Genomic DNA, 12,873 nt, shown 5'->3' on the forward strand with positions numbered 1-12,873 from the left:
AGATCAGGCTTGGGGGCAAAAAGGTTAATATGTTATCTTCAGGAAATACACTGTATTTGAATGCAGAATCACCCTGGACTTAACAGGTTCTTTTTATGGCAACTATATAGATAGCACCTCAGCCACCCCTAAAGATCCACTAAAGAACCACTGAAAAAAACTATTTATTTCTGTGTGATGGTACTATTTGTATCACTGTTTATAGTGATGAAGAGCCTCCAGAGGTGACATTCAGATTTGGTAACAGGAATTTCACGTTGTAAGCGTTAGACCAATCACAACAGACTGGGCCATCTGACCAATCAGAGAAGAAAGGAGGGGTGTAGCGAGACCGATTCCTATATCGAACCATTTCAGACACTGTGAGAAATGAGGTGATGCTGCAATGTGTAGGCTATTATATGAAAATGATTATTATTTACTTTGGATGAATTTGAACCTACTGTAGGAGACCTCAAAAACAATAGAAACATTTTAAATAGCATTTAAAGGAGCACTTAAATGTTAACATCAATATTTACTAATGCATTTTTTTATTCTAAATTAGCTAACGCACTGTGAACCAACATTCTACTAACATTTTTTACTAAGTAGGCTACCATTAATTAAAGATTAATAAGCACTGTTAAAATATATTGCTTGTTGTTAGTTTCATGTAAAAAGATTGTACCTTATAGTGTCATCAACCATTTATAAATAGTTTTTTTTTTAAATGCAGTTATTTTAATACATGTAAATACATTACTACAAGTTGTAAGATAGTGGTTTTGGGCGCAGTGAGGAAGTCTGTGCCATTGTGTTCTGGCTGAGACATTGATCATTGGCAACACTTTCCCCGCCTGAGGGTGAGGCCCTATCACAGCACTATAGTTAATCACAGCTGCATGTTGCACCCCCATCACAAAATATTGCAGCATAAATGCTGATAATAGACCATAGTTCAATTATGATTTAATTACGTGCGTTACAAACTTGGGAAGCGTGAATTATAAGTGAAGAAATGGCATATGCCATGTGTTTTATACTCTCATAAACTGTCCCAGTTTATATTTATATGGATGGATTGTTTTATGTTTTTTCAGTTTTTTTTATGGGTGTCTTATGGGTATTACACACACACACACACACACACACACACACGCACGCACACACACACACACACACACAACTGGCATCACATATGAGCAGATAAGCGTTTTGAGGTTGAGTCTGTACCGAAGGTTTTCTTCTATTTAGAATGTTGTTTTTCCCTTTAGATAATTTCACATTGAAGCAGTCATCAAAATATTAAAACTTTTACAGACACTACACATACTTTAATGTGTCTTTGTTACAAATGTTACATGTATTTACTAGTAATAACTATGCATACTTACAGGTAACCCATATACTATAATTAACTCAATAGCTTACTTAAATGTATAATTACACTGTAACGGTAAGACACATTCAAATAAAGGGTTACACTTTATTTTTGAATATAAGGTGTGTGTTACCATGTAATTAATAATAACAATACATACATTTAAGTACTGAGTAATTAACTATATATACTTAGTATACGTTTATGGTTAGTAATGGAAGTTGGGTGCATATTAGTTATTACTACAGTAACTACATGTAACATGTAACAAGGACAGTGTAAAATAAAGAATAACCAAACTTTCCAACTGACAGAAAAAGAATGAGATCTTGCCAACTTGGGATTTAAAATGTGTAATAGCCTTCCTTCCCAAGCACAAAGTTTGATTTGAAGCACAACTAACCATCATATGAATGTAGCTGCAGGGAAACATTTGCCTCATCTCTAACCTCAGGCTTTAGAGAAGCACTGCCCTGGCACTAATCATTAAATCAAAGCAGAAAGAAACTCTACTGCCCAAAGACAAACACACTGTAGGGGGCAGTGCACTCGCCCTGAAATGGAACTAATGAATATACTTGTTCCAAACAGTCAAATCTTTTTATCGAGTGGTTTCGTTTTCTGCTGCAGTGTTGAAGAGATAACCAAAATACATTGCATGCCATTGCTTGTGAATTTATAGCATACATATTTCTGTTGTTGTTGTACGATCTCTGCAAAAAAAACATTGCTGTCTACATAACCGCTTGAAATGAGTTAATGAAAAAATCTATGTATTTGAAGCTTGAAGCTCAGCTGAACTCTTTTGGTATCAACAACACAAGCAGTCAAATATATACAAAGCAGTGGTCCTTATTCTAAGGTTGTTATTGTAGTGATATTCCCCTATATACAAGTATAAATTATTCAAAGCTAATATTGATTTGCTGTCTCCCCTGTTATAGCTGAGAGGAGGTTAAAATTAAACTGCAAGTTAAAAAGAAAATGCCTCAGAAGAGTAGTAGTTGATAAATATATAAGTAGTATGATTGGGATGACTTTATCAGGCATATCCATTAAACAAGACCAACTAAAGCAGAGTGCATTTGCTAACTCTTTATAAGTGACTGCACTCTAGTGGTGAAAAGTAGAATCACATAACACATAATCCATGATTGTTTACTCTGCCAATGCAACATTTAAAGATAAATAATTATTTTAAGATCCCACAGCTGCTTTGCAGAAAGCATAAGAGATAACTCTTAATAGCCCCAAAATTGACTCCAATTGCTTAATAATGATGCGGCAGAATGTCCAGAGGCACGGCTTACAAGCGAGATCTGCAGTGAATAATTACTTTAATTTCAGTCAATTCTTTAAACCACTCTATTGTATGCCTTAAGAAAAAAACTGAACAGTGCACAAGTCATAAGGATATTTTGGTGCACTTTTATGATGCTAATTTGTCTTTTTTTAGAGCTTTGACAGCCCCTAATTCCCATTCAGTCTCATTGTATAAAAGAGAGCAACTCAAACATTCTGCTAAACACTGACCCACGAGTCCCACTGAAGAAAGAGACGTTAAATACATGTTCATATTTGGGAGAAGTATGCTCTCAAATCTTTCAAATAATACAGAAGGGCACACGGACAGATATATATACATAACTTGATATATTTACAATCAGTTTTGGCTTTTCATTACTCATCTTCATCCAAGGTTATCAAGAGATGTTTCTTGAATATTCACTCAGCTTTGGCAACTTAAAACATCCCAACACCCCACAAAAAAACAATGAACAGCATATTCAGAGGTAAACATGGTCACATGAGAAGATATAGTTACATAAACTTAATAAAGCATGATGAAAACTGTAGTGCTATGGATAAAAAGTCATTACGGGGCTGGATGAATAAAGGGAGTTCTCTAATATCACTTATACAATGAGCAATAAATTAGTCACAAAATACTCTTACAAAACATTCAATCTGATTGATCACATACTTTTTAAAAACTCATTCAAGGAAAACTTTTGGGCCTCTTGCATCGATTACAAACCTTAGCAGCATTTTCCCCATTGACAGACAGAAACAGAGCTCAAAAGCTGCATTGTTACTATCAGCTAAAAATAGTAATAATTCCATAATCACCCAAAAGCAATCAGCAGTGTCACACTGAAGCATCACAAGGCAGGAGATTTTAAAGGCAAAAAACAACAAAAAAAACTAAATTCAACAATAAGGTGTGAAAAGTGAAAGAGTCATAGGATAGATGGCACTGTGTAAAGTTTTTACCAGTGTCGGGAGTCAACCAGCTCTGGTCGTAAGCTGAGCTTTTTGAGAGTTTCGTAACCAACCACCATGACTATTGCTGTGGGTGTTGAAGATATGATGCGGGCAGAGAGGCCTTTGGTCATCCCCCAGAATCCTTCCTCTCTGATCAGCTGGTTAAATGTCTCAATTACTGATGTCCTGCCCTCCACCTGCAAGCAAACAGTCAGATAATCAGGATTCTATTTAGATTCGATTTAACATTCAAGAAATATGTCAAAAATGCTGAATGAGATTTGTAGAAGGTGCACAAACATCAGGAAAATAAATATACAATACCAAGACAGTTTTATTGTGTTTCTGGTTAACTGATTTGCTTTTAAAGGGGATGTCTAATGCTATTTGATGCATTCTGACTTATTTACACTTTTAACGATTTGGATTCTCATGCCAAACATGGCCACATTTTCAAAAAATTAGTTGGACAGTAAATGACAGTATTTCTGTTCCAAACACTCCCATCAGATTTCTTTTTTTAGATTAACAATTCCTTGTATGGGCACTTCTCCCTGATGAGCATGTGTGCATATCAACCAGAGTGAGAGCAAGAGCATCTTTTTCTTTTGGCTATCCTCTGTATCCACTTCTCTTAGACCGACTACATTCATGTCCTCCTTCCTTACATCCATAAACCTCCTCTTTGGTCTTCCTCTTGACCTCTTGACCTCCTGCCTGGCAGCTCTAACCTCAGCATCATTTTACCGATATATTCACTCTCCCTCCTCTGAACATGTCCAAACCATCTCAACCTGGCCTCTCTAACTTTGTCTCCAAAACATCTCATGTGCTGTCCCTCTGATGTACTCATTCCTGATCCTATCCATCCTCGTCACTCCCAAAGAGAACCTCAACATCTTCAGCTCTGCTACCTCTAGCTCTTCCTCCTGTCTTTTCCTCAGTGCAACTGTCTCCAAACCATACAACATCGCTGGTCTCACTGCTGTCCTGTACACCTTTCATTCTTGCTGGTACACTTTTATCACACAACAGACCTGACGCTTTTCTCCACCCATTCCAACCTACCGGCACACATTTCTTCACCTCTTTTTCCCACTCCCCATTTCTCTGGACTGTTGACCCTAAGTCCTTAATATCCTGCACCTTCTTTACCTCTTCTCCCTATAGCCTCACTGTTCCACTTGGTTCTCTCTCATTCACACACATGTATTCTGTCCTGCTTCGACTAAACTTCATTCCTCTTCTCTCCAGAGCAAACCTCCACCTTTCTAGACTTTCCTCCACCTGCTCCCTGCTCTCACTACAGATCACAATGTCATCCGCAAACATCATAGTCCATGGAGATTCGTGTCTGACCTCATCTGTCAGCCTGTCCATCACCACTGCAAACAAGAAGGGGCTCAGAGCCGATCCTTGATGCAGTCCCACCTTCACCGTGAAGTCCTCTGTCTCACCTACGTCACACCTTACCACTGTCCTACTGCTCTCATACATATCCTGTACCACTCTAACATACTTCTCTGCCACTCCAGACCTCCTCATACAATACCACAGCTCCTCACTTGGCACTCTGTCATATGCTTTCTCTAAATCTACAAAGGCACAATGCATAACATTTTCAAAGCAAATAATGCATCTGCAGTGTTCTTTCTTGGCATGAAACCATACTGCTGCTCACAAATGTCCACTTCTCCCCTTAGCCTTGTTTCCACTATTCTGCACATCTCCCTTGTTCCTAAAAATCAGCACCAAAACACTTCTCCTCCATTCCTCAGGCATCCTCTCACTCTCTAAAACCTTGTTGAACAACCTAGTTAAAAACTCTACTGCCATTTCTCCTAGACACTTCCATACCTCCACTGGTATGTCATCAGGACCAACTGCCTTTCCTCTATTCATCCTCTTCAAAGCTTTCCTAACTTCACCCTTGCTAATACTTTCTACTTCCTGGTCAACAATATTTGCCTCTACAACTCTTCTCTCCCTGTCATTTTCCTCATTCTTCAGTTTCTCAAAGTACTCCTTCCATCTTTCCCTCACCCTCCTGTCACCTGTCAAAACATTTCCATATCTTTAATCACGCTAACCTGCTGCACATCCTTTCCATCTCTATCCTTCTGCCTCACCAACCGATACACATCCCTCTCACCTTCCTTCCTATCTAATATTGCATACATGTCCTCATATACGCTTTCTGTTTGGCCTTTGCCACCTCTATCTTAACCTCACACTGCATCACCCTATATTCCTATCTACTTTCCTCCGTCCTCTCACTGTCCCACTTCTTCCTAGCTAACCTCTTCCTCTGAATACTCTCCTGGACTTCCTCATTCCACAACCAAGTCTCCTTGTCTTCTTTCCTCCTTCCAGATGACACACCTAGCACCTTTCTACCTGTCTCCTTGATCACTTTGGCTGTAGTGGTCCAGTCATCTGGAAGCCCTTCTTGACCACCTAAAGCGTGTCTCAACTCCTCCCTGAAAACCACACATCACTTCCTTGTCCCCACTATTTCCTTCCCCAACATGTCCATTCAATTCTGCCCCATCACTACCCTCTCACCTCTTAGAACAGTCTGCATGACTTCCTCCAACTCGCTCCAGAATCTGTCTCTCATCTTGCTTACAACCTACTTGTGGAACATAGATACTAATAACATTCAACATCACACCTTCAATATCCATCTTCAGACAACCTATCTGACACTCTCTTTACCTACAGAACATTCTTGACAAACTCCTCCTTCAGCTTTCCAAAGAATCCAGTGTTAAATCTGCACTTTGTAACTTTTCCATCCGCTAGAGGGCGCCCATATTTAAAACAAAGGCGTAGTTTGATGACACCAAGTTTGAGCTCAGAATCTTGGGACATGTGGTCTTCACCTCACTGCCAGTGAAAAATAGGACTCTGGCAGATTATTAACTTTACTGTAGTAGTACGAAGCAGAGCAGGACAGAGTGTTGTGGAGCTGAGCTGAGCAAGGCAGATGGAGCAAGAGTTATGCAAACACACGGCTTGCGAACAGCGGGACTTTTATTATGACGAGACACAGGCTCACTCAGACGTCCCGACTCCTTGGTTAATATAGCAATTTTCTCACAATTAACAAATAGTTAGAAACATTTGGGGTATTGTAAGAACTCAACAAAATATACAACACTGACCTAGTTGTTTTTGGATATTTTACTGCAAAAATACTACATTGCACACATTTAAGGGGAACAAACAGTATGTAGTTTATTTTTCTGGAGCAGCAACAAAGTTGTGCAAGTGTGTGTTTGCTCCTGGCATTTTAGTGATAAATGTTTTATAAACAATGCCCGACAAGATTTGCAGATAGTTTAGAACTGGAAGATGGAGTGGTCCTAGTGATTAAAGATCCGAACCGAAACTGCATCAAATGTCTGTGTTTGGTTGGCAATCGGCACATAAGTGCATATAAATGTAAACAACATGAACATATATCAAATCAAAAGTTATCCAGGAATAATGTGATGATGTAGTGTGTGTGTGTGTGTGTGTGTGTGTGTGTGTGTGTGTGTGTGTGTGTGTGTGTGTGTCTCTCTCTTTAGCTACGCTCACTGCATTCTTCATCCTACATGTTCTGCTGTTTTTCAGAAAGAATCTGTACAGTTTATCTGTCTTTTATATCTGTCTATCTGTTTTTTGTTTTATCTGTCGTTTCTTACAAAACTAAAGACTCTTTGGAGATATGAAAGATGCAAAACTACTCTAAAGATAGTCAAGGTTAATATGAGATTGGCCGAAACTGTGTGTTATGTACCCTGTAAACATTTTATAAAACTGAGTTTTGATAGTTATCTGTTTTGTTGTACATGTAAACACATTCGGTCACACTATACGTATGCAGTATCTGTTGTCTGATTTTATACTGTGTGCAATGACCTGAACCCGGGCCCTGATGACGTCCATGGGGTTGGTGACAGTAGAGGAGGTGGCAGCCGCCAGAGGTCCAGCCATTGCTTGTAGCACTAAATGAGGGCAGTTACTGGGAGCCATCTTAGACAACTGTTCTGTGGAGCCAATAAGAGCAAACGAAATAGTTCAAAATCACCTGAAATTATATGGCTTTACCTAATGAGTCAGATGGATTGCTAACCAAGACAGTGGTCATCTATGTCACTTTGAACAGTACAGTTTTCATTCTAACAATCAAAATATGAACAATCAAAGCACATAAAATGAAAATCATTTTTTTTTTTTACATTATTGTTTTTGAAAGAAGTCTCATATGCTTGCCAAGGCTTAATTGAATTGATCAAAATACAGTAAAAACAGTAAGATTGTGAAATATTTTAACCTCTTACACTCAGGGCCATTTTTAGGGATTTCCACCTGGATTTGGCCTACCCAAATTGAAAAGCTTCCCATTCACACATACAGTGGTCTAAATTCAAAATGTTGCTGTCATTTTAAAAGAAACCCTTTGAAGTTACACAAAACACTGCTAAAAGTGATAAACATGTAAGTATATGTTGTCTAAGCTGTAATACCCCCCCCCCCAAAATAGGCGCTTTTTTTATTTTTATAAATTCATTTTGAAAGTGTGTATCTCAGGCCCTGTGTGCTCCAGGTTCCTGAAGACAGTTTGGGCTGTTTCCACTAAATTTTAGAAAATAGTGGAAAAAAGAAGTTTGTCTGTAGCCCCTTTCACACTGCACGTGGGACCCGCAATATTCCCGGAACATTGCCGGGTCGCCTTCTGTGTGAAAGCAACCACGTCCCGGCATTGATTACCTAATTCGACCCTGGTCGGGGACCTAGTAATATTGCGGTATTCGACCCGGGACGAGCGCTGTGTGAACAAAAGCCGAAACTAATGCCGCAACGTGTACGTAGTTATTGTGCGACTCCTAGAGCTTGTTTTTTCAATAACACAACCCTGCAGTGCCAGAAGAGCTCGTCGGTGTTTTAAACGCAGAGTGTTCGTATACAAAAGAAACTAAATTAAACAAGCAGAAATGTGTGCAAACTGGACACAAGTCGAGACCACGGAGCTCCTTACTATCCGCGCTGAAGCTGAGATCGCTCGCCATTATACGTCACATCAGGATGTCACGTGTCAACTCGACCCGGGACCGTTACGGGTTGTGTGTGAAAGCTATTTCACACACAACCTGTGTGTGAGCGGTATTTCGCTGGCAGTGAGAATGGACCAAATCTAGCGTCCCGGGAACAAATGCCGGGTCGCATTATCCGTGTATTTGCCGGAATCGCAGTGTGAAAGGGGCTTGTGTCATGTTGTATGCAAGATTTACTCAAATGGGTCTGAAGGGATGACCCCACCCCCCCCTTTTTACCCCCTCCCCTTACCCTGCTACCCCCCTCCACCATATACAGTGATATAAATGCCATATCCCAGTGTCATTAAATTAATTATATATTCTGGAAACAGCCCAAACTGTCTGCAGGGTCCTAGAGCACACAAGGCCTGAGTTACACACTTTCAAAAATGAATTTATATAAAAGATCAAAAAGCGCCTAATTTTTTGGGGTGTTGTAACAGCTTAGACAACATATACTTACATGTTTATCACTTTTAGCATTGTTTTATGTAACTTTAAAGGGTTTCCTGTAAAATGACACCAACATTTTGAACCTAGACCACTGTATGCGTGTATGGGAGGCTTTTCAATTTGGGTAGGCCAAATCCAGACGGAAATGACAACAGAGTTATTTAGTGTAAATACATTACTTTGTGTAAAACAAATGCCAAAGTGATGCATATCTCCAGAAAGTAGAGACTCTAAGCTTTCAAATGGTACCAAATACGACATCCACAGATATAGCTCCTCCACAGGCATTTAAAATTGAAAGTATATACATGACAATGTCATTGCGGACCCTGTACAGGGTCCATGGAGTTTAAGTGGATAATTTACAAAAACATTTTGCGTTTTTATGTCACTGATGGCAAAGCTGATTTTTCAGCATCATTACTCCAGTCTTCAGTGTCACATGATGCTACAGAAATCATTCTAATATGATGATTTGATGCTCAAGAAACATTTCTTATTATCAATGTTAAAAAATATATATAATTTAATTTTAAATTAAATAAAATATTTTTTCAATAATTTAAAAAGCTGATTTTCTGGAACGTGTGATCACTTTTTTTCAGGGTTCTTTGAATGATAGAAAGCTCAAAAGAAGAGCATTCATTTAAAATATAAACTATATAAACTTTGCTGAATACAAGCATTACTTTCTCAGTAAACCCTGAACCTTTACTGAACCTGACTTTTGAATGGTAGCGTATATTGATCCAAAAATGTAACACTTAGGGTCATTACAATGGTTACATTTCCTACCTGCATAGAAGTGGTAAAATGGCCACCAAACAGCACTGTTGGGGATGTATGTGAGAAGAGAAGCCACATATCCCCGGTAAAATCCACGAATGCCATCCGCAGCAAATATCTGCCCGATAATGTCTCTCGTCTGGCCAAAAAATACAGAGTGCTTTGCTCTCTCAGGTTTTATTTTAAAGCGGGTCAGATGCTCCCCCTGGCCCTGCATCATGAGCTGCTGTGATATGACATCTATGGGAACAGTAATGCTCTGGGCCACCAGTGACGCTGAGCCTCCCGCCACTAATGACTTTAGGGTATTATCCTTAGAATAGATGGAAACATATTTCCTTACCAGTTCATAAGTGGTTATGTACGCCTGTCCTGATATGAGTGTGAATGTATTCACCATGAAGCCCCTGTAAAGTCCTCTCAGACCTTCAGCTTTTAGAATCTTACAGAAGGCGTCATAGGTCCCAGTGTAGAGAGATTTCCCCTTCTGAACCTGCAGCCTGGTGCGGATCAGCGTGGCCGGGTAGACTGTGGCGCGGATGGCCATGGTAATAAATACTCCAAAGGAGTAGAATTTGCGCTTGTCCAAGTCTTCCCATTCTATGATCTGAATGTTGCGCTTCTGCTCCATGTTTCCTTCCTGCAGTGCCCGACATCAGTCCCAGGACACCTGGGAATTAAGAGGGGATTTGAACAAACATGCAAATGTGAGGAAAAAGTCAGAAATGTGAGATAAAGTCACAATTACCTATTGTTATTATTTGTATTCCCTATAGGAAACAAGTTTCAATAAGATGAGGGAAAATAAAAAAGTTACAGAATTTTCATTTGAGTAAACTATTCCTTAAAAAAGGAATAAACCAAGAACGTCAAAATGTGATGAGGATATGCTACTAATGCAAGGGACCATTATAATATGATCAGAACGATCAGAGAGAAAAATACTGGGACATTTCTGAAAATATCTTTTATGTTCAACGAAAGTGAAACGACGCGAGGGTAAGTAACTGCTAGAGCTGACTTCACATGCTATATATATATATATATATATATATATATATATATATATATATATATATATATATATATATATATATATATATATATATATATATATAATTCCCGCTACTGAACCATACGAGATCCTCGTATTCAAGTTCGAAATGGGAAGGGGTTCATGTCCAATTTTTACGTAGGAAACTATACCGGAACAATAAATTTGAGCACGTGAGGGCAGCTAAACGATGACTGAACTTTAATTTTTGGTTGAACTGTCCCCTTAAAGGCTTATTGTTTCTGATACGAGCTGAAGTAGTTTGCTACAGTAACGTTAGTTCATAAAACATCTAACGTTAGTGTGTGCACACGGCTAACGTTAGTATTTCTTAGCTTCCAGTCTAACGTTACATATCCGAGCTAGCTTAACGTTACTGCTGCTGGTTTTCTGTAACTCATACCGGTGCTAGTGTTAACACAATCTTTGTAACATTAAACTGCTTTCTAATTATATGTTAAGATAAACAATGTCAGTTCAGCTGTTTCGTAAATCCACATAGCTCGCTTTAATAGCATGTTTTTTAGTAGCTAGTTAGCAAAACTCACATGCAGCTCAATGGCCAACTGGGCTCAGCTTTATAATCTCAGCTCGGTAACACTTCGGCAACACCAGTGAACGTCTTACCGTGCAGCAGAGGTGATTCAGTCATATGGCATATTTATTTATGTTGACACTGGTGTATATGTTCAGCTCAGGACAGTAGCCGCAGCAGCTACAGGCGTTTGTGTGAATATTATGTATGTAGGACATTGGTAGGGATCGGTAGTGATGGTGATGACGCTGTTGCGTCACTCCACTGAATTGACCAATCATAGCGCTCTGGTCTGACTTTCCATTAAAGGTTAAAGTGCATCGACCTGTAAGAAATACCGCAAATGTCATGATTTTATTATGAATGTACCAACTAACTTGTGTGCATATATGAGAGTCAGTGTATGTTGCCACTCACGTCTACCTTCCATAAAACCATTGTGATTTACAGTCTGTGGTTTCTACAAATGACCTTGATAAGGGTCAGATTTTATTCACTCTTCACTCATCAAAAAACTAAGGCAGGCAGTCAATTTTAAATGACCTTCAGGCAATTAGCATAGGTACAAATATTAAAATTACATAATTTATTTTTTATTTTTATATTAGGCTATATTCAGTTTCGTTTTTTATTCTTTTTAAAAAAAATAAAACATCTGGGCAAAAGTCTTATAGACAACAGGTCTGTGGTCTATCACACCTTTTCTACTGTGATTTTACCTTTACGTTTTAGGTGAATGTTTTTAATTGTCTTTCAGTGAAAATGAATGATATTTCTACCTTCAGTTTAGAAGTTGTTTTAGGAGAACATTTTGGGCTGTGTTTCCCAAAAGTATCGTAAGCCTAGATTGATCGCAGATATCATTGGTGACAATTGTCCTACGATCAACTTAAGCTTACAATGTTTTTGGGAAACGCAGCCCAGTTTTCTACCCTTGTGAACAATGTAATTTTGGTGGGAAAATGAATTAATTAACCTTCCTTTATTTCTTCATGAATTTGTGAGATTGTTTCAAAGATTTAAATACTTCAAAGTAGGCCTAAAACAGAAAACCTATGCTCACCTCTGTGACAAAATCTCTACTATTTTAATAATGACCTATTTTAATTTAATTTGTTAATAAGTTGGTATATTCCCTGTTTGCAAATGTGCAAAATCAGTAAAAACAAAACAAAAATTCTACCACTTCCTCTGAAACAAATTATCCATATCTTTACACAATGTGGTAAACAAATATGAATGCATGTTCCTGTTGTAATATCACACTGCATATATACCTGCTTTTACTTCAAGCCAATGTCGTCAATAACCAGAAACTATTATAATCAAC

At 38.5% G+C, this 12,873-nt stretch overlaps 1 protein-coding gene across 1 annotated transcript; it reads right to left on the bottom strand.

Annotated features, from left to right (window-relative positions):
* Positions 1–2,934: 2,934 nt before the first annotated feature.
* Positions 2,935–11,922, bottom strand: slc25a44b (solute carrier family 25 member 44b). Its single transcript, XM_067437497.1, has 4 exons — positions 11,636–11,922; positions 9,964–10,624; positions 7,538–7,665; positions 2,935–3,825 (listed from the first exon to the last, which is right to left on the bottom strand). The coding sequence occupies exons 2-4, from the start codon at positions 10,583–10,585 to the stop codon at positions 3,634–3,636; spliced, it is 942 nt and encodes a 313-aa protein (XP_067293598.1). The 5' UTR covers positions 10,586–10,624; positions 11,636–11,922; the 3' UTR covers positions 2,935–3,633.
* Between the last annotated feature and the right edge of the window lie 951 nt (positions 11,923–12,873).

Source organism: Pseudorasbora parva, chromosome 1 (genome assembly GCF_024679245.1).
Source record: "Pseudorasbora parva isolate DD20220531a chromosome 1, ASM2467924v1, whole genome shotgun sequence".
In the NCBI taxonomy this organism is placed as follows: domain Eukaryota; kingdom Metazoa; phylum Chordata; class Actinopteri; order Cypriniformes; family Gobionidae; genus Pseudorasbora; species Pseudorasbora parva.

Coding starts and splice junctions, on each gene's coding strand:
- slc25a44b (XM_067437497.1), bottom strand. CDS start 10,585: ATGGAGCAGAAGCGCAACATTCAGATCATAGAATGGGAAGACTTGGAC. Junction 7,666..9,963: donor ATTTTACCACTTCTATGCAG/GTAGGAAATGTA, acceptor TTGGCTCCACAG/AACAGTTGTCTAAGATGGCT. Junction 3,826..7,537: donor TCATCAGGGCCCGGGTTCAG/GTCATTGCACAC, acceptor GTTTGCTTGCAG/GTGGAGGGCAGGACATCAGT.